Below are 22,244 nucleotides of genomic sequence, written 5' to 3'. Positions count from 1 at the left end.
ACTTCATATTAAAAAAATAAAGTTTTTCCAATGAATACATATAGTATTATGAAACATGACTGTCTTTTGTCACTATCTGCTCTTGGTTCTTGGGTACAACGAAAAAAGTAATGAAGCTGCCTCTCAAATGGTAACTCAAATATTTTTTGACAACACTGAGTCAAAGAACTAACTAGACCACAGTTTGTATGAATAACCAACCTACAATAAATAAAGGAAATGAGAAAAATGCCCAGGTTTAATCTTACTCTTTGGCTATAGTGCTTCCACTCTATTCTTCAATCCACTGTTCTAGTCCAAACGACATCGCTTGGGCAAAGTCATTTCCAAGACATGTACTTAGTAAAGAACCGGCAGGGGTAAGAACCGAACAACTGTTCAACTAAAGAGAAGAGGCTAATCCGGCATCTTGTAATTTTCTCAGCGTGTCTGGGGGTGGGAGGCAGGAAGGACATCAGGAGAAGGGACTGGGGCGTGTTTCGGGTGTGCAAATTACTGGAGATAATGAGAAAGTGCACTGAGAAACTTCCAACTGCGTGGAAGTTATTTGTTAGCTAGGTAAATTCTAAGTTCTTTACCCAGCAGGGTTTATGTTTAGAGGAAGGTAGTATTCAAGCCAGAATTCACAACTCCTGGGAGTCTTATTCTGTCAGCGGGGCCCCAGTGAGAGCTGGAAAGAACACAGGAAGCTTAAAGTGGGGGCAACAGCAAGACACTGGCAAGTGATCGTGAAGTGGGCATCTTTGCTCTTCTGAAGGCTGTGCCAGTCATTGGAATAATTTCAGATAAACAGGCACATTAGGAAAATTATTATTATTATGCATTACAAGGCTATAAGGAAAATGTGTCCATCATGTTTTTTTAAAAGCTCAGAACAGAGGTGTTGAAAGTTTTCTCTAGCTTCCCTCTTCCCAACTTTGGTCTGTGTGTTTTTACAGATCTCCCCAGAGCCCTTTTTCCATTCACTGGCCACAAAAGAGGGTGCACACTGGTGGCACTTGTTGAAGTTCCGAATTTTTACCAGGACTGGAATTAAGGCAGGATTTCTTTAAAGATTTATTCCAGCACTTTCTGCTTTCTTTTGGGGATGGGGTGGAGGCATGGACTGTACCATTACTGAAACAAGAAGAGAAGCCAAACCATGATTTTGTACAGTAAGTCCTATCCTGCTTTTGTCAGATGGCTTGTGATGTACTACAAAGGATACCATCAAGAAAGTGAAAAGACCAGTCATAGAATGGGAGAAAATATTTGTAAATCGCGTATCTGGATAAGGGACCTAGATCCACAATATATAAAGAACTTTTTAACTCAATAATAAAGACAAATACCCAATTTAAAAATGAGCAAAAGATCTGAATAGACATTTTTCCAAAGCAGTTACACAAATAGCGAATAAGCACGTGACAAGATGCTAACCGTCACTGGTCATCAGGGAAATGCAAATCAAAATCACAATGCAAATACAACATCACAGTGCAAATGCAGATCAAAATTACAACCACTTCACACCCACTGGGATGGCTGTAATCAAAAAGACAAAAGACAACAAATGTTGGTGACAGTGTGGAGAAATCGGAACCCTCCTATGCTGTCGGTGGGAATGTGAAATGATGGAGCCACTTTGGAAAATAGTGACAGTTTATCCAAAAATTGAGCATGGAGTTGTCATATGACCCACAAATCCACTCCTAGATATATATCCAAGACAAATGAAGACCTCTGTCCACACTTTGTATGATTCCATATAGATGAAATGTCCAGAATAGGTAAATCTATAGAGAGAGAAAGTAGATTGGTGATTGCTTAGGACTGAAGGGTGTTGGGGGAGTGGAGAGTGACTGCTAATGGATACTGGGTTTTGTGGGGCAGGGGGGATAGGTGATGAAAATGTTCTAAAATTGAGTGTGGTGACAGCTGCTCAACTCTGTGAATATACTAAAGCCACTTAAATGGGTGAATTGGATGGTTTGTGAATTATATCTCAATAAAACTGGTATTAAAAATGAAAACCCAGGGCACCTGGGTGGCTCAGTCGGTTAAGCTGAGGAATCTTGATCTCAGCTCAGGCTTTGATCTCTGGGTCATGAGTTCAAGCCCCTCCTTGGGCATTAAGCCTACTTTAAAAAAAAAAAAGAAAAACCAAAACCGCAAAACCTTGTGACAGCCTCAAGGGCATCCTGTCTTTTAAATACAAGTACTACCTGTGGTGGTAATACTACATTTAATATTGGAGCCTAAAATTGTGAGGCAGGGAAGGTCCAGAGTAAAGATCCCTTTGGGTTCACAGCATTTCATAGGTCAGGTAGGCATCCCACTTGGAGTCCATTTTCCGGGCATAGAAAATTTGTTGCTGGTGCATCCCGGTGCTTTGTCAAGGTCACAGTGAAAGGAGGAGCAGCCCTGCAGGACTGGGCTCAGGAGGGCCATGCTCTTGGGGTGCCTGGATGACTCTGTAGGTTAAGCTTCCCACTTAGGCTCAGGTCATGATCTCGGGGTCGGTGAGTGGAGAGCCCCTCATCCGGCTCTGTGCTGACAGCTCAGAGCCTGGAGCCTACTTCAGATCCTCCCCCCTTCTCAAAAAAAAAAAAAAAAAAAAGGGGCGCCCGGGTGGCTCAGTCTGTTAAGTGTGAGACTTCAGCTCAGGTCATGATCTCATCGTTCAGGGGTTCGAGTCCCACATCAGGCTCAGAGCCTGGCGCTTGCTTCAGATTCTGTGTCTCCCTCTCTCTCTGCCCCTCCCCTGCTCATGCTCTGTCTCTGTCTCAAAAATAACTAACCATTGAAGAAAAATTTTTAAAAATAAAAAGATAAAAATAAACATTAAAAAAATTTTAAAGGGAGGGCCATGCTCTTGGCAACTGGGACAAGGAGTACAAAATTGAGTTATTTACCTATCTATCAGAATCAGAAGCGTTTTAAATAAGCATCTTCTCATCTCAATTTTGAGTGAAAAGTACCTCTGTATTTAGCTTGAAATTGAATATTTACCTCCAGCCAGCGCTTTGAAAGAGTTTTTGCTCTGCTTGAAAAGCTTCAAATTGTTTTGAGGGGGAAAAAAAAGGGACTCCTAATGTCCGTCAGGCTGGAGGGATGGCAACAACAAGATCCTAAAATTGACGAATCCGCCCTCCTCAGGGCGCTGCCCGGGGGAGGCGGCAGGGGGCGCCCTGCCAGCTCCTGCCCCGCCGCTCTTCCCAGAACTACCCCCCCACCCCCACCCCGCGCCCTCCGCTCGTCCTGACGTCCCAGGCCCCCGCCTCCTTCTCCCCAGCTTTCAAAGGGCGCTTGGGGGCTGCGGGGCTGGAGCTTCCGTCTGCAGCCCGGCGGCCTTGCCTTCACCTGCGGGCCGCCGGGCCACGGGTGCGCGCGGGCTCTTCCGGGTCCCGCCCCGCGCCCCCGGGAACAGGTGCCGGGACTGCTTGCGGCCTTTGGCCGCACGCGCGGAGGTGGGATCAAGGCGCGCAGGGCGGCCACATGGAGAGCGGCGGCGGGACTCTCCCCGCTGGGGCGCTTGGGGTGGCGACCGAGTCGCCACGGTGCCCGCTGCCGCCGGGAGCCGAGGCCACGGCGGAGCCCGACGGGGCGGCCGAGGGCGCTGGGAGCGGCAGCGGGGGCGAGGACGGGGACGCGCCGCGGCGGGCTCTGCGGACAGTATACGTGCGCAGCGAGAGCCCCCAGGGCGGCGCGGCTGGCGGCCACGAGGCGGGGGCGCGGCTGTGCTTGCTGCGGGCCTGCGAGGCCGAGGGCGCCCACTTCACCTCCGTACCCTTCGGGGAGCTTGACTTCGGGGAGACAGCTGTGCTCGACGCCTTCTACGACGCCGGTGAGGCAGATGCCCCCTTCGCCCTTACCCCACGCCGCCTGCTTTTCTTACCCTGGCACACGCCATGGCCCTGGCCACCCCCACCAGCCCCGCTTCTCCTAACTTAACCACCAGCCTGCCCTGCCTTTCGGGAGGGGAGAGTAGGTAGCATTGTATCTTTTTACAGAGAGGAAAACAGAAGCGACTGGCATTTAGCTTCGTTATTTTACAGTCTCCGTAAACATCCCTTAACCCAACAAACAGCCCATAAACTGGATGATGCGAAGCCCTCCTCCCCACCAGTTATCCAGTTTTTATTTCCTCCCTCTGGCCCTGTCCTTATAGCAGTGAGTGGGCCCCAACCCCACCTACACATTAGAATCACCTGGGTAACTTTTACACCCCACCCCCACCCCACCCCGCCCCATGCCCAGATTGTATCCCAGACGAATACCAGAATCTGAGGCCTCAGTAGTTGTTAATGCTTTCTCAGATGATTCCATTTTGCAGCCCAGAAGGGGAATCGGTGTGTTACAATTGAGTGTGTGTATATATGTGTAGGGACAGGTGCTCTTAGAAGTGCCCCAGTGTTCTTTTTAGTACTCTAATTCCTGCCCCCCCCAAACACACTTTGACGGTGGGGCTGTGCTCTCCCACGTGTGTGACAGATCTATTTTATCCCATGGTGCACAAGCATTTGGGGGCTCAGGGTCTCCTCCGCTGCTGGGATGGGGCCCTAGATCTCTGAGCTCACTGTAATAAGCACTGGCGTGACATTAATAAGCCTTGGGTATCGTGCAGTAATTACCTGGGAGTCCTTGTGCCTTGGCTTCTTCACTGATCAAAAGGTGGTAACGGTGCCTACCCTAAACCTAAAAGCATGTCGGAAGGTACAGGGAGAATTTAAGACGCTGGCCACACCACGCTGAAGCAATCAGCCAGATGTAGTGCCTGCCATCCATTCTCTGCCAGGGGCAACAGAGATCCGTTTTCTGCAGAGCAAATCCTCCCCGTCTGGAACGGGGGGCGGGGTGTCCGGCTTGTTCAAATAAAGTGGCCCCTGAGCCCGTTGAAGACACTCTCTTGACATTTCTGACCTCAGAGTGTACTCTTCAGCACAGCGTCTTTTTAGAAAAGTGCTCAGGAGCCCACTTCACCCAGAACCACTTGGTTTTCTTGCCTTCTGTTCATTCTCCTCCGAAACTGGAGTTTGAACAGACTCTTCTCTGAAAGGGTAAATGTTCCTTTAGCCACTCAGCACAGCTGTAGCCTCCTGCGTGCTGGTGCCAACTCTGAAGATCAGTGTGCAGCGGCTTTATTCGTGCGGGGGGGGGGGGGGTTGTGTCTGTGTCTGTGACAAGCCTTCATCTACCAACAGGACCCCTTCTGGGTGGGTGTGAAAGTTAAGTCAGTCAGAAATTCTTTGGCTTTCGATTCCAGATCTACACAACAGGCACATTGCCTTCTCTTGCTCCGGGTCCTGATTCCCTAGAATTTTCTGCATCATGCGCTTCCTTTGGTTGACCTTGGCTTCATCTTTTTTTAAAAAAAATTTTAGTGTTTATTTTTGAGAGAGAGAAAGAGAGACAGTGCATGAGCAGGGGAGGGGCAGAGAGAGAGAGAGAGAGAGAGAGAGAGAGACACAGAATCCAAAGCAGGCTCCAGGCTCCGAGCTGTCAGCCCAGCGTCTGACGTGGGGCTCAAACTCACGAACCGTGAGATCATGACCCGAGCCGAAGTCAGATGCTCAACCGACCGAGCCACCCAGGCGCTCCTTGTCTTTTTTTAAAAGTTTATTTATTTTGAGAGAGACAAAGACGGCATGAGTAGGAGAGGGGCGGAGGGAGGAAGGGAGAGGGAGAGAAACCCAAGCATGCTCCAAGATGTCAGTACAGACTCCGACGCAGGGCTCGATCCTACAAACTGAGATCATGACCTGAGCCGAAAACAAGAGCCGGACGGACACTCAACCGGCTGAGCCACCTGGATGCCCCAACCTTGGCTTGGTCTTGACTAAGTCGTTTCTCAGCACATCATTACAACTTATAAATATAACTTACGTATTTGTGTATAAATGTAAATATATATGAATATAACATATTAATATAACAAATATATGTGAATATAACATATTTATATAAGTTATATAAATATATGTAAATATAACATTTATGTAAGCTATGTAAATATAACTTACATGTAAATATAACATATATAAATATAGCAGTAAATTCTTTTTACAGGTTTGACAAAGGATGTATGCCACTACACCAAGTGGGTTTATGGATTAAACAGACAGCCCCCTCACTCATCTCTCCTGGCTTCCTCATCTCTACCACTCAGACTTTTGATATCTCCACCAAAAATCATACAAATCTTTCATTTTGGTTTCTTTGTAGAAGTTCTGTAAGCACGCTGTCCAACAGGTAGCCTCTAGCCACAGGTGGCAGTTTACATTTAAATGAGTTTAAATGCAGTGAAAGTCAGTTCCTTGTGGATACCAGGTGTATTTCAAGTGCTCAACAGGCACTGTGAAGAGAGCATTTTCCTCATCGCAGGAGGTCCCATATGGACAGTGCTGTTCTAGAAAAATGTTTGTGGGGAGGGGACCAACGGAGCTGTCCCAGATGTTTTTTAGGGAGGCTGGTAGGTGTGAAGTGTGAACACTTGCGGCCTCTTGCTCCCATAGCAAGGCGAAACCGGGTTGGGTTGGGTTTTCCTACTCCTGGTGCAGTTTTATGTGGTCCTGTGTGGGACTGGATCAGAGGTTCCAGATCACCAGTGCCTGGGTGATTTGGTGAGATATGAGAGAGCCCCAGGCAGGCCTTCATCCCAGGCAAGGACAGGTGATGCTGTGGGGAAAAACACCGCCATGGCCATGAGTACTGTAAAAAACAAATCATAAGATCTGCGTAACATAAAATTTGCCATTGAATCATTTTTAAGTGTGCGTTTCATCGGCATTAAGTACGTTCACGCTCTTGTGCGGCCATCTACAGAGAACTTTTTTACCAGCTCAGACAAAAACTCTGCTCCCCTTAAATAGTAACTTGTCCTCCCCCGTGCCCCCTAGCTCCTGGTAGGAGCTCTACTTTCTGTCTCCGTGAATTGGCCTGTTCTAGAGATTTCATAGAACTGGAATCATACAGTATTTGTCTTTTTGTGTCTGGCTTATTTCACTTAGCATAACATCTTCACGGTTCCTCCGTGCTGTAGCACATACCAGAGCGTCTTTTAAGGCTACCGAATACTCCAGCGATTGCATACACCACGTTATGTGAATCCCTCATCTGCAGATGGGCTTTGGGTTGTTTCCACCTTTAGGGTGTTCTAGATATTTCTGTGATGACCGTGGGTGTCTGAATACTTGTTCAAGTTTCTTCTTTCACTTTCTGTGGTATATGGTAATTTCATGGTTAAATTTTTGTTTTTTTGAAAAACATCCTGTTCACTTTGAGCAGAGGTGGTGGTCATCCCTATGTGCCTTTGGTCCATGGAAGGACTAATTTGTTTTATTTTTTTGAGCATCTGTCGTCCATCTTCAAAGTTGGGAGTCTTGAATCTAGTAGAACTATTGAATTCTTTGAGGGTCGATCACTCAGTTACTTCTAGTATTTGGAGAACAAAACAGGCGTTCTCTTTTTTCTCTAAAAGAAACCCCTTCTGGCTATGCCTTGACTCCTTTTGTCTAAGTGCCCATTTATCTACTTGAACAGAATTCATAGTTATGGCTTGAGGTCCTTCTCTTGTGTGTGGAGTGTATTTACACGCAGCAGCCTTTTCTCCTTCTCAGGCTCATGCTGTGTCTCCCTCTTGGAGGCTCTCCGTGCTTGTGAACATATTAGAAACCAAGAGTTCCTTCAAGAAGGAAATCTGTGTAACTCTGTCTCCTGCTCTCCCGCACATTTTGACCTGGAAATTCTATTCTCCTGGACTCTGTAGTTGAATCCGCTTACTGTGGTATCTGATCTTAACCTGAGATCTGGTTCAGTAGAATACATCGATCTCCTAGGAGTGCACCGTATTTTTGATGGAGGTTTACTCTCCAGGTAAACCAGGTGGTTAATGACCAATCTAAGTTAGAGCCTCCATGGTGAGTTAGCTAGTAACTGCTCTAATGACAGCAGCCCCTTTGATCGAGCCTGCCCCGGGGCACAAGTTCTCTTCCCACTGCTTTTGGGTTTGACTCTGCCTAACTTGGCTCCTCTCTGAACCTCATTTAGTTGGTACTTTTCTGCCCCACAGGCCCAGCTTCTGAGGATTTTGTCTTCAGTTACTTTCACGGTGATTTTACACGTTGTGAGCTATTGCCACCTACGGCAAGAAGTCTTTGCACTTCCTGAACATCGATTCAGAAGACCAAGGCCAGGACAGACGAGCTGTTTGACTTTGCTCTATCCGGATGACACCCCTTTTCTGGCTGGCTCATACAGAGTCATTTGGAGGATACCAAGTGTGGCAGAGATTGTTGGGTGACCAGGGATTCACGCTCCTAGTTGTTGCTGGGAAGTGGGGGCTACATTTTCCAGCCCTTTGAGTCTTGGGATGTGTAACTAGTTCTGGCCGATGAAATGGAATTACAAGTGGCATCTGTCACTTCTGGGCCCAGGTGTTAGCATAGCGAGTAGTCCTTCCCATACCTTGTGTCCCCTTCCTGTGGTCCCCATGGGAACCTTAGAGGCTCAGGGTAGACGGTGGCAGCGGTACACAATGGAAGGCCCCCAGATCCCTGAACCACTCTTGGAAGGATCACTGTTGGAGCTGGAATGTTTACTTAGGAGTTCGCATAAGCAAGAGAGAAGCTTTTATTTGGTCAGGCTACTAAGATTTGGTGTGGGGGGTGTTTGTTACCATGGTAAGAGTGCAACTTGGGTTATGAAAACCCAAGCCCAGCTGCTAGGAAGTTGTCTCCCAGGTATGCCTTTCCAAGAGGAAGTCCGGCTGTGTATCGCCTCAAGTAATGGATCGTCCCCGTTCGTGACCGTGGGGCCCCACGCTGTGCTGCCGTGAGTGAAGAAAATAGAATTGAGATGCTTGGACCATCAGGTTAATACCAGTGATGGGAGGACACGTTCTGGCTTTTTTCCTTGGTTTCACTGGTTTTGGAGGCCAGGTTATTTTTGCCTTTTGTATTAACTGATAATGCAGTGATTCTGTTATTTTCGAAGCTGACAGTGATATTGTGCTTCTGCCGAGATAGGATATGTAATGGTTTAACGTAAAGCCAGCTGTAGTCCCTTTTGCTGCCCTTTGTGTGGGTTGTGTCTAGCCTCTCCATCTGTGATGTTACTTGTGGATTCTTTATCAGCTTGGTGATAAAGACCAGGCCCTGCCAGCTTCTGTATACTCTTCCACAGTTCCGGACCTCCCTTGCGGTCAGCTGGGCCCTTGTGGTTAGTACTGGCCTGTGAAATGTGAACAACGCCAACACGTATCACTTCGAAAGAGAAGTTAGTGTGCCTCCTCCGTCTGTCTCTGCCTCTGTTATGGCAAACTCAAAGGTCATGTGTTCAAGATGGCTGTTAAGCCACTGAACTGGGGACTTGTCTCGTGGCACCCTAGCCTAGGTTACCCCAACTAATCCAGTTTGCCACACATTGTGCTAGAAACGCCTGAATGCATCCCTCGGCTTTCGTGGACTTAGTCCACAGGTGTTTTGGCTTCTACTCAAGAGAGAGCCTTGAGGATGCCTTAGGCCTTCTTGTAATCAGGTGCATACTCTCCTCATCACTGTGGAAAATGCAAAAGGTTCTAAGGAAGACAGGCATGGGTTTAATGGTTGTAGAATGTGTACTTTGCGTGGCATCTCTACCTGGTCAGGCGACTGGCCAAACCGATTTCCAGTAGAATATAAGGGCAGTAGTTCCTTAAACTGTTGCCTTCTCTTAAGTAAACACTGATGAGTGAAATCATCAACTGGGAGTCAGTCTTCGCCCCACCTTCTCGGTCATGGACGAATCCGGCCTATTGCTTCCAAAATAGTTCTCGGATCTGCTGGATGTCACTCTATGTGCCTCTGCCACCTTGGTACAGGCATTATCTTCTCTCAGCCAGGGTGCTGTTAACACCTTTGTCCCTGGTCTCTTAAGGTTGGGCCGGTCTTGGTGCGTTCCACCCCATGTCATCTGCTTGGACACCACTGTGTCCTGGCACCCTCCACCACCCTGCAGTCTTGCTTGGTCTTTTATGTCCTCAGCCTTCACATCTCCTTTCTTCAAGGAAGCCTTGACAGATTCCTCACCCTTACCCTCTCTCTGTCAGCTTTGAGCACACCGAGGTGTTCATTCCTAGTGAGTGACACAGTTGTGATTAAACGATTACTGATTTAATGATTGATCTTCTGTGAGACCTTGAACTCGTCACCCATAGGCAGCCAGATGCGGTTTTCTTTGCTACTCTTGGAGTGCTTCCTAGGAATATCTCTCTGGTTCTTTTTTAGAATAACTCTCAGTGGGCACCAATGACACTTGGTTTCTCCTGTTGAGATGAAGCACAACTTATTTGGTACCCTCAAAAAGAAATCAGAATGTGGCTTCCTGTAAAAGCCATGTTGAATATGGTGGCCAGGCATAGATACAGTGCAGTTGTCACTTTTATTAGGAAATAAGATCCATCCTAATGACACACCTCTGGATCTGAACCTTTCTCCTGAGTGGTACGTATCAAATAGAAGAGACCAGAACCACTCACTCTGGAGACACCGGAATGGAAAGAGTGGTTTGAATTGTGTTCTGGGGATACTGGTTCTTTTTATTTGTCCACATTTTCTACAGTGTATATTTTTTGTAATATAAATAATTTTATATTAAACAAGTGCAGTGGGAGATTCACGATGGGGTTATCAGAAGCCTCTTTTCTCCCTGCTGGAGACAGTGACGTGGCTTGCCCAGACCACAGTGGCTTTACTCCCAAGGACAAGGCTGCGTGAGTGCCTGGCTGGACCTCGGCTGTCTTCGGCTGGACCTGGCTTCTGGCTTGCCCTCGAGGGCCATTCGCGGAGCCTCTTTCCTTTCTGGCTGCTCTTACTGCTACTGACTCGGCATTGAACCTGGAACTTTCCTCCATGCTTAGTCACGTGGGCCGAGTGAAAGAAGGTTGCACCTGCAGCATTTCCTTGCAGCTGTGCTGATTGAGCCTTGAGTGTGTTTGGGGTAGATAAATACTCCCGGGCTGGCCTGCTACACTGCTGGCTCTCTGTTACTGGGGCAGAAGGTGTTTGGGGTTCCCAGCAGCCAGCTTACAAATAGATTTTTGGAATGCAAGCCATAAACTATTGTTCCAAGACTCTGTGTATCAGGCTTTGAGATAGGAGCTGTTTAAATCCTGTTCAAATAACCTCTGTGGAGGAGGGGTGAACTCCTGAAGAGCCTGCTAGAAAACGTCTGGTTTCCATCCCCCCCAAACACCGCCCCCCTCCATACCTTCCCAGCTTTCGGGCTGTTGGGTGTGACAGGGCTTGGCCAAAATGCCTGGTGGTCGTTGGGGCTTGATTGGTGGTAGGAGGTGCAGCGCAGGAAGGAGTTGAGCTGTGGACCTCAGCAGGAAGCAGAGTCTGGAGAATCTGGAGAATCTGGGTCTGTGGGAAGCAGCCCGGGCGCTAGGCAGAATTGGACAGGGTGGCAGTAGGAGAGAGCAGGCGCATTAGATGTAGATGAATTTTTTCTTAAATTTTTATTATGGAAAATTTCAAGCATGTACGTTACCAGCTTCAACGATGATGAACTTTCTGCTGTCTTTATTTGTTCTCTATGTACCCCCTGCTCCACACTTGATTGTTACACTCAGACTTTTTAAAAAAAATGTTTATTTTTGAGAGAGCGAGAGGGAGAGCACACGAGCATGAGCAGGGGAGGGGCAGAGAGAGAGGGGGACAGAGGCAGAGCCTGTGCTGACAGCAGAGAGCCTGCCTCAGGGCATGAACTCACAAACGGTGACATCATGACCTGAGCTGAAGTCAGACGCTTCACCAACTGAGCGACCCAGGTGCCCCCTACTCTTAAACTTTTTGTCTTTTTTAAAGTTTATTTTTGAGAGAGAGAGAGACAGAATGTGAGTGGGGGAGGGGCAGAGAGAGAGGGAGACACACACAATGTGAAGCAGGCTCCAGGCTCCAAGCCACCAGCATAGAGCCCACCGTGGGGCTCAAACTCACCAACAGTGAGATCATGACCTGAGCCGAAGTCGGACACTTAACTAACTGAGCCACCCAGGCACCCCCCTCTTGTACATTTTTAACGTGCAATGTATATGCATCAAAGTACACAAATCTCCACTGACTAAATCCCTGTAAATAGATCCTATCACGATAGAATTTCCATCTGTTCAGGAAGTTCCCTCATGTCCCTTCCTGCTCATTCCCCTCTCTCTTCCCGTTCCTGGCACCAAGGAGTGACGGAGGTGCTGTCACTACCAAGTAGATTTGACTTCTCTGGAGTTTTGTATAAATGGGCTCATGCAGTGTGTACTCCTCATTGTCTGGCTTCCTTGGCTCAGCATGATGTTTTTGAGATTGACGTTTACTGTTGCGTGTACCCATCGTTTGCTCCGTATTCGTGCTGAGTACTGTTGAATTGTGTGGATATACCACAGTTGGTGTAGTTATTCTCCTGTTGAAGGACATGTGGGTTGTTCCCAGTTTGGGGCTATTACAAATAAAACTGCTATGAACATTTGTGCGTAGGTCTTTTTTGTGAGCAAATGTTTTCATTCCTCTTGGGTATATACCCCACAGCAGAATGGCTGTATGTGAACCTGTTTAAGGACCTTCCATACCTTTCTCCCAACTGACTGTACTATTTATGTTCCTGGCAACGATGCACAAGAGTTGTAGTAGCTTAACGTCCTCGCCGACACTTTGTATTATTGAGCTCTTCAACTTTGGCCTTGCTAGTGGGGGTATAGTGGTTTCTCATTATGGTTTTAATTCACCTTTCTTTGATGACTGATGACGTTGAGCACCTTTTTATGTGCTTTTTGGCCAGGCAGATAGCTTCCTTTGTGGGGTGTCTGTTGAGACCATTTATCCATTTAATTGGGCTGTCCTCTTACTATTGAATTAGAAGACTTCCTTATATATTCTGGATTCAAGGGCTTTGTCAGAAGTATATTTTGTGAACATTTGCTCCCAGACTATGGTTTGCTTATTCATCTACTTGGGACTTTGGATGAGCAGAGAATTTTAATTCTGATGAAGTCTCATTGAGGCTGTTTTTCTGTTTAGGTTGCCTTCTGTGTCCTCTCTGAGAAATCTTTGTCTCCTTCCGGGTTGCGGTTGTACACATACACTTTGATGTGTTCTTCTGAATGCTTGACAGTTTTAGCTTTTACACTGACGTCTATAACTGATCTCAAATGAAGTGACTTGTGATAGACCACACCTGACACCTTGTCTCAAGCACCTGAGAGAAGGGTCTTGCCCCAGATGAATTTTCCAGGCGCTTTGAGTCTAGTTGCCAGAACCACGGCTGCCTCCCTTTCACCTTACCATCCAGGAGAGCGTAGGAAGTGCAGGTGATCCTTCAGGTACATTGCCTTTCTGCTTTTTGGAATAAACACCACCAATACAGATCTGTGACGAGACTTTACCAACACGTGTTCCGTCATTGTGTCCCGCTACCCTTGTTAATACAAATGGCAGAGGGGAAAAAACCTTGGCTTTGCAGATCAGGTTTCTTTCTTTTTTTTTTTTTTTTTAATTTTTTTTTTAACGTTTATTTATTTTTGAGACAGAGAGAGACAGAGCATGAACGGGGGAGGGTCAGAGAGAGAGGGAGACACAGAATCTGAAACAGGCTCCAGGCTCTGAGCTGTCAGCACAGAGCCCGACGCGGGGCTCGAACTCACGGACCGCGAGATCATGACCTGAGCCGAAGTCGGACGCTTAACCGACTGAGCCACCCAGGCGCCCCGATCAGGTTTCTATTTTTGCCCTGTCATTTATTGGCTGTGTGACCCTGGATAACCTACTTAACATCTCTGAGCCTCATTAAAAAGAAAATCTCTACTAGGTAGAGATTCAGCCACAGTGCCCTGAACTCAGTCTCGTAAGTGCTCAACAAATGTCAGTCCCCTGTGCCTCCCTTTCCTCCTACCAACAAATAGACCGGAACCTCGCTACGGAAGGAAATATGCTTTGTGGAATAGTAAAGACTCAGGGATCAAACCCTTTGGACAATCATTATGTAGTAAGGTCACATTATACTCCTGCAATTGGGTAAAACACATTTTTTCCCAAAGTTTTAACGTTGGAGATTTAATCCTAACTCCATTCCTGGTCCTGTGTTCGAGAATGGAAGTGAGAAAAAGGCACAAAACCCTGCTTTGATGTTTTTTCTTTTTTCTTTTTATTGAGGTAAAGAATATTTATATAGAAAAGGGCATATTCTTAAGTGTACTGCTCTGTGAGCTTTCATAAGCTATACGTGCTGTGTAATTCTGCCCTGGGATCAAAAAAGTGAACGCCAGTAGCACCCCAGAGTGAGCTTGCTTCTGTTTTCCAGCCTGGCCAAGTCTCAGCATACATTAGTTTTCCTGTTTCTGTACTTTCTTTTCTTTTTAAAGTTTTAATTTTCATTTCAGTGTAGTTAACATACAGTGCAATATTAGTTTCAGGTGCACGGTATAGTGATTAAACACTTCCGTATAACGCGGTGCTCACAACAGTGCCCTCCTCAGTCCCCGTCACTTATTTACCCCGCACCCCCCCCACCCCGTAACCACCAGCGTGTTCTCTGTAGCCAAGAGTGTTTCTTGCTTTGCTTCTCTCTCTTTTTATAAATGGAATAATACAATTTCCTTTTAGTGTCTGGCTCCTTTCATTCACCATTATGTTTGTGGGATTCCTCTCTCATTAATACAGCAATAATTTGTTCATTTTCATTTCTACGTACTGTTGCCTTGTAAGGATATACCACAGTTTATGTTTTCTATTGTTGAACATTTGGGTAGTTTCCGGTTTGTTCCAATTGCTGCTAAGAATATTCCACTTAAAAAAAAAACCCAGCTCTATTGAAAAGTAATTCATCCACTGCAAATGTACAGTTCAATGGTGGTTGGTGTGTGTATGGAATCATGCAGCCATCGCCGCAGTCTTGATCTCAGGACACTTTGTCCCCCCGAAAAGAATCCTGTACCCATTAGCAATCATTACCCACTCCAGCCACCTAGCCACGCCCCCAGGCGGCCATTACTTTCTACCTCTCTAGATTTGCTTATTCATATAGATGTCATTGTGTAAAATGTGGTCTTCTGCGGCTGGCTTCTTTTCACTTACCATGTGTCCACGATTCATCCTTGTTGTGGCTTGTATCTGGACTTTATTCCTTTATTGTTGCTGAATGAAATTCTGTATGGATAGACCATGTTGTTTTTATCTACCTGATGGATATTGGACTTGTTTTCTAATTTTGGCTATTGTGAATAACACTATAACTTTTTGTGTGGAGATTTGTTTGCATTTCTCTTGAGTATGTACCCAGGAGTGGGATTTCTGGGCCATATGGTAACTCTATATTTAACCTTCTTTAAAATATATATATATATTGATTGTGAGAGGCCCCTGGGTGACTGAGCATCTAACTTCGGCTCAGGTCATGATTCTCGGTTTGTGGGTTCGAGCCCTGCATCGGGTTCACTGCTGTCAGCGTGGAGCCCGCTTGGGATCCTCTGTCCCCACCCCCATCCCTCCCTCGCTTGCATGCGCTCTCTCTCTCAAAAATAAATAAACATTAAAAAAAATTTTTTTTTGTGCTAAAAAGCCACATAATATAAAATTTGCCATCTTAGCTATTTCCAAGCGTACAGTTCAGTAGTGTTCAGTACATTCACCTTGTGCAACCAATCTCTAGACGTTTCCCATCTTGTAAAATGGAAATTGCACCCATTAAATAACTCTGAGTTTCCCCCTCCCCTCCATTCCTGGCAGCCACCACCCAGCTTTCTGTTTGTATGACTTGACTACCGTGGACACCTCTTGTAAATGGAATCCTGCAGTATTTGTTTTTTGTGATTGACTTATTTCATTTAACATAATGCCTGCAGGGTTCATCCATATTGGAGCGTGTGTCAGGATTTCCTTCCTTTTTCAGGTTGAATAATATTCCATTGTAGGGATACGCCTTATTTTGTTGTATCCATTTTATCCATCAGTGGGCTCTTGGGTTATATCCACCTTATATTTAACCTTTTCAGGAACCGCTTTTCAAAAAACAACTGTTTTCCAAAGCCGCTATACATTTTACATTCCCACCAGCAGTGTGCGAGTGTTCCAGTCACACCGAATCCTCATTAGCACTGGTTATGGTCTGTTTATTTTTTTTATTTTTATTTTTAAAAATTTTTTTTTTTTCAACGTTTTTTATTTACTTTTGGGACAGAGAGAGACAGAGCATGAACGGGGGAGGGGCAGAGAGAGAGGGAGACACAGAATCGGAAACAGGCTCCAGGCTCCGAGCCATCAGCCCAGAGCCTGACGCGGGGCTCGAACTCACGGACCGCGAGATCGTGACCTGGCTGAAGTCGGACGCTTAACCGACTGCGCCACCCAGGCGCCCCTATGGTCTGTTTATTACAGCTGTCCTAGTGGGCTTTAACTGGTAACTCATTGTGGCTTTTTATTTGTATTTCCCTGATCATGAAGGATGTTGACTGTCTTTTCTTGTGTTTGTTGGCCATTTGTATACCTTCTTTGGAGATATGTCTGTTCAAATCGTTTGCCCACTTATGTTTAGTTATTTGTCCTCTTACTATTGAGTTGTAAGAATTCTATACATGTTCTGGAGACAAATCCCTTGTTAAGTATGTGATTTGCAAATTTTTTGTCTGATTCTGTGATTTATCTTTTAACTTTCTCGGTGCTGTTCTCTAATGCACATTTTTTTTTAAATTTTGATGAAGTCCAGTTTATTTTTTTCTTTTATCCCATCTGCACTGTTTCCCCTGTTTTTTTTTTTAGTTTTTTATTTATCCATATAGTGTTTATATCAGTTGTCAGCATGCTGCCACCTGCAAGCTGGCTGCCTTCATTTTGTAAATAAAGCTTTATTGGAACACATCCATTCATCTATGCAGTGGTAGAGACTGTGAGGCTACAAAGCCAAAAATATTTACTTTCTGGTCCTTTACAGGAAAAAGTTTGACAACTTCTGCTATGTAAATATAAGCACATATGAATGTACATTCTTATTCTCCCTTTCTTAGTCAAAAGGTACCAGACCAAATACACTGTTATGCACCTTGTATTTTTCCATTAACAGTCGAGCCTGAACAACTTTCCAAATCAGAATATGGGAACCTACCTTCTTCTTTTTTATAGCTGGAGAGTACATGATTGGGTAAATGGATCTTGTGTATTTTACCAGTTCCTCTTTAAAGGATACTTGGATATATGGGTTTGTTTTTTGTTTTTTTTTTTTTTGCTACTAAGCTGCAATGGGTAATTTTGTATATGTGCTATATAATATAAGTATATTTGTGGTTAGGTACCCAAAAGTGGCATTTGTGTATTAAGGAATAAATGCACCTGCAAAAATAGTCTGCTAGTCTTTTGACTCTTGGTAATTTGTTAGTTGAGAGATAGTATCTCAGTTCTAGCTTGTGATTCCCTTATTCTGAGTGTAGTTGAGCACATCGCCCTTGTTTCTGAGAGCTATTTATTCATGATCCTTCCTGGTGCTTTTTACCTATTGGTTTACGGGCCTTTGGGGGAGTGTCTTAATTTCTAAAACCTTCTATGTTTGGGCACAAACTCTTTGTTTTCTGTCTGTTGTTTATATTTGATCATTTATACTGCACTATTGTTAATTTCACTGACCCCCACCCCCCACCCCCTTCCGCCTGTCATGTCCATTCTTCTTGTGGGCCCATCTGGTAAGTTTTCTATTTTGGTTATTATACTTTTCATCCCTAAGATTTCCATATGGTTCTTCTCTTTATGTGGACACTTTCTACTTTTTCCATTCTTTTCAGAAGTGTCTGCCCTTAACTTCTTGGAGAACTTTTATAATAATTGCTTTAAAGTCATTGTAAGGTAATTCTGATATCTGTCATCTTGTCATTGGAGTGCATTGATTGTCTGTTCCTATGTGAGTTTGAAACTTTTCTGCTTCTTTGAATGCCAAGTGATTTTGGATTGTACCCTGAACCTTTTGAAATCCTATCATGAGATTCTAGGCCTTGCATATATCTTATAAAGTCTGCTGGTATTGTTGCTCTAACAGGTGGTCAGCCTGGTGGTTTTAGGTTGTCAAGTTCAGTTTCAGTTGTGGTTCCATTTCTGATTTCAAAGCCTTTTCAGTGCTGCATGGCTTTGCACTTTGTGATTTACTGGTACTCCCCTTTTGGTCTTGTGGCCAGAAGACTGGGGCTTTAGTTAACCCACTCAGCCTCACATTTCCACAACTGCCCATGTTTGAGGCCAGGAGTTCAGAGAGAGAAAAAGGCAGGGATTCACTGCTGCCCCCCCCCACCTTGAGACCACAGCTCCTCCAGTTAGAGCAGAAGATTGCCCCATCTCAGAGGTCCAGGCACCTGTAGACCCCATTGCCACCTGCTGTCTGTGCTGGCATCACTGTGGGCTTGCGAGGGTCTGGGGAATGTAAGGGAACAGAGAAAAAAGTGGAGAACTGCCTTCCCTCTCTCTGAGCATTAGAAGTCCCCTTTCCTGCTTTCTGAGCCACAACTACAGGGCTCTCCTGGCGCTCTCTGCATCCACACCCAGCACCCATTTTGGGGTTTCAGGCTGCCTTTAGTCCCAGCTAGGGAAGACTGGGGGAATATGGGCCACTTGCTTTTGGTTTGGTGGTACTTTGGAATTGGGTCTTCTCCAGTTGGCTTGCTTTTCATATTCCTAAATACCTATTCAATCCATTCTGCCTAGTTTTTATAGATGCATTCAGGGAGAGACAAGCTGGAATGTCTACTCCATCTGACTTGGAACCAGAACTTAAACTTGGACCATTACATTTTGAGATGTTTTGTCATGAAGCCTTAGTAGGCAGAATGTAATATCTCTGCATCTTAATGATCAACTTAATAAGCAAAAATATCCTCAAGGCCAGCTTCGTTGTATCAGACCAGTTTTGTCCGTACGAGAGGCTCTGTATGACTGGTAAGATTGGGAGCAAAAGAAGTGAAACACGAGATGGTGGAAATGGTTGATATCATAAAGGTTCTTGTTGGGTCTCCAGCGTAGCCCTCCAAATATTTTGGTTGTGAGCCGCAAGCAAAGACCGTTTCCATGTTGAGAATGACCCTTGGATTGTCCTTGGGTCTCCCAAGGCTGAAGTTTTAAGACTTGTTGGATGGGTTCCCTAAAAAAATGTGTTGTCTTTCCTGAAAATGAAAATCCTGCATTCACAGTACTTGTCCTTGCTAAGTAATTTTTGTAAAGTCTATGGCTAGTGAGGCATACTTGGTGCAAACCAGGAACTCTGGACATGGATTCTCAAAGAACCTCCTAGGAAAAAGGATATTGGCATGTGTGTGGGGGGATTAGATGGGATAAGGACAAAGAAAAATGGCCCTATATCCAGCAGTGAGTTCCCATCACCATTGCCAAATGAACTGTGTTCCCCTCCGTAGGCTGTGAGGTGGACACCACTGAGGAAGCTTGGAGCACAGAATGGGTGAAATCTGTGGTCAGGCAGAAGCCCTGGTACCTAGGGTCGATCTTGAAAGAGCAGTTGATTTGGTCAGGAAAAAGGGGGATGTTACCTTGGAAGTGGATGTAAAAGCCACGGGTCCTCCTGTGTTGACTGGCGGTCATTTTAGCGAGACAAGTAGAGAACAAATTAAGGGAGGCAGCGGCCATTTCCTACAGTTTTGTCACTCTGACAGAAAAGCTCAGCGGTACCCTCTTCACAGTGTGTGCCATGTGGTACCTGTGCTTCAGGCTCTACTCATCTCTGAAATTGCACACATCTTGAAGGCGACATAATGACCTAGACCTTTTAGAAGGAGAAGTCATTATCTGCTGGTCAGAAAAAGCTTTTAAGAAATGGTCTCAAAAACTGTTTGCCAGAGAGCGTTCTGTTAAAGCAGATCCTTTTATAAAAGGGCTGAAGGAAGCTGCAGAGAACATTCAGGTGATGAAGATGAAAATATTTAGGTGGCATGTTTAAAAGCTGCCAGGGAACCCAGAGGGGGAGCTGTGACGTGTACCATCTCGGGTGTGGACGCTGGCACACCGTTTCAAGTGCCGAGCGAATGGTAGGGTGCCGTTGTTGTCCTTGGTAGCCGGAGGAACATCGTCAGTATGTGAACGCTCACTGACTTAAATCATGCTGCCTTCTCTCTTACGGATAGTTCATTGCAAGTGGCCTAAGATGATGCCCGGTAGGGGCACCTGGGCGGCTCAGTCGCTTAAGCGTCAGACTTCGGCTCAGGTCATGATCTCACGGTTTATAGGTTCGAGCCCCACGTTGGGCTCTGCGCTGGCGGCTCAGAGCCTGGAGCCTGCTTCGGATTCCGTGTCTCCCTCTCTCTCTGCTTGTCTTCTGCTCATGCTCTCTCTCTCTCTCTTTCAAAAATAAACATTAAAAAAATGTTTTTAAATGAAGCCCGGTGAGTCCATTCACCTCACACCTTGCTTATATTTCACATGTTTCTTTGAAGAAAACTGGTAGTCAGCACATCTCAATCACACTTACAAAGTTACACACATTTATCTTTTGGTCATTCTTTTTTTATTTTTGTTTTATTCTGATAGTGCACACAAGCAGGGAAGGAGTAGAAAGAGAGGAAAGAGAGAATCCCAAGCAGGCTCCGCTGACAGCACAGAGCCTAATGCGGGGGTCGAACCATGAACTGTGAGATCATGACCTGAGCCGAAATCATGAGTCAGCCACTTAACTGACTGAGCCACACAGGCACCCCTATTTTTTTTTTTTTTTGGTCATTAAAAAAATAAGATCTTGGAAAGCAAAAGATAGGGGGCCAAATATAGGTTGCTCCTGCACCCTGCCTCACCCGTTGAAATGGGATACCCATCCCATGCCTCTGTGTTATTTGGTAAGGATTTGTTGACATCCTGACACTGAATTGGTAGGTTGTGTCCTCCTTATGAGACTGGAAAATTGGGTTTAAAATAGAAGTAGAATGTGCCTCCTGTCCAGTAAACATGGGCGCTATTGTTTTTAGGTAGCTTCAGATGACTAATGTTGCCCTAGGTCCAGTCAGATGTTTTTAAATGTCTTTGGCAGTAAAGTTATTCTAAAATCCGGTTCATTTAGATACAACCAATCATCCTTATCTTCATTATTTCAGATTGCCTGGAATATATGTAAAAACTGGCATGAGCCAGTCCAGTCACAGAATTACCATACGGTAAATCATTTACCATTGTATCATTTTGTTGACAAGTGCTTGGCTTTGGAAGTTGGACACTTTTAAACCACACTAGGAAATTAGAGTTTTACTTCTTATAAAACATCTCACAAAAATAATGTTCAAGACAGTGTTCAAAAGTTTTTAATGAACTAAAATCCTGTGCATCATTCATCTTTTCATATTAGCACGTCGTGAAATCCTTGCACTTGATTCTGAAATTGTATGAAGGGCACTTTGATTTCAAATTCAGACACTCTCCTGGTAAGAGTAGATTTTAAGGAGAGCCCTGGCTGTTTTGCAAGTTCCTGTTATGCTATCTCTTAAGGTTTATTAAACCATGATGGGAAGGGGGCGTGTGTGTCCCCATCAAGGAGAATGGTTTATCCTCTGCAGACTTCCCCTGAAGCTGACCTTTGTCATTAGAAACTGAAAGGTAATGGTTGCTCGGAGAGCAGGCTGCATTTGCAAAGGAAAATCTGAATTTTACCTCTTTTTATCTGTGGTCTGTTTGCCTAAGACTTAGCTTGATCAATCAGCTGTTTTACCCCTGGTGGCTGTGTTTCAGAGTCAGGAAAGTCGTAGACCTCACGTGGACACTTGGGAGCCCTGTTTCGGTCGGGCCCTCGCTGTGTGACCTTGGGGCAATCTTGGTGCTTCATTTCCCCATCTGTGAAGTAAAGCCAGTACCTACCCTGCCAGTCTGCCAGGGTGGTTCTGAAATTCAAACCAAGATGTTTGTGGGACTGTTTCGTAAATGTCAAAGCAGGTGACCATTGTGGTGATTGAAGCTTTTAGGTAACTTATGATCTCTTTAGGGGAAGAAAAAAAAAAACCTTGATGCCTCATTTATAATAAAAATTCCATTGTGGTGTTTAAATTTACTATTTATAAATCTGCAAAATTAGTATCTTCGGAGTTGTAAAAATGAGCTGGTTGAATATTGTTGTGGTGTAAATCCTGAACATAAACTCAGTGTAGTGGCCTGAGTGACAAATGTCAGGCAAAAATGTCAGCTTTGGGTGTGAGACAGTTTTTCTGTTGAACATGGATTACGTGGAGTCTGGATAGCAGTATCAATCTGCTCTGTGTTAATTAGGCGCCGGCAAGTCTCTGT

At 45.3% G+C, this 22,244-nt stretch overlaps 1 protein-coding gene across 5 annotated transcripts in view; it reads left to right on the top strand.

The window, feature by feature from the left end:
- Positions 1-3,242: 3,242 nt before the first annotated feature.
- Positions 3,243-22,244, top strand: part of MAP3K15 (mitogen-activated protein kinase kinase kinase 15) — a 124,319-nt gene continuing 105,317 nt past the window's right edge. For 2 of the 5 annotated variants that reach the window (XM_058714329.1, XM_058714332.1), the window contains exon 1: positions 3,254-3,826. In XM_058714329.1, coding sequence (XP_058570312.1) covers positions 3,478-3,826 — 349 coding nt within the window. In that variant the 5' untranslated portion in view covers positions 3,254-3,477. Of the gene's footprint in view, positions 3,827-22,244 lie in introns of all 5 variants that reach the window. The other 3 variants (XM_058714330.1, XM_058714331.1, XM_058714328.1) reach the window with 3 other exon arrangements.

This window comes from Neofelis nebulosa, chromosome X (assembly GCF_028018385.1).
Source record: "Neofelis nebulosa isolate mNeoNeb1 chromosome X, mNeoNeb1.pri, whole genome shotgun sequence".
NCBI classification, from domain to species: domain Eukaryota; kingdom Metazoa; phylum Chordata; class Mammalia; order Carnivora; family Felidae; genus Neofelis; species Neofelis nebulosa.
The sequence above is the reverse complement of the archived record's forward strand: the minus strand, read 5'-3'. Positions and strand labels throughout refer to the sequence as shown.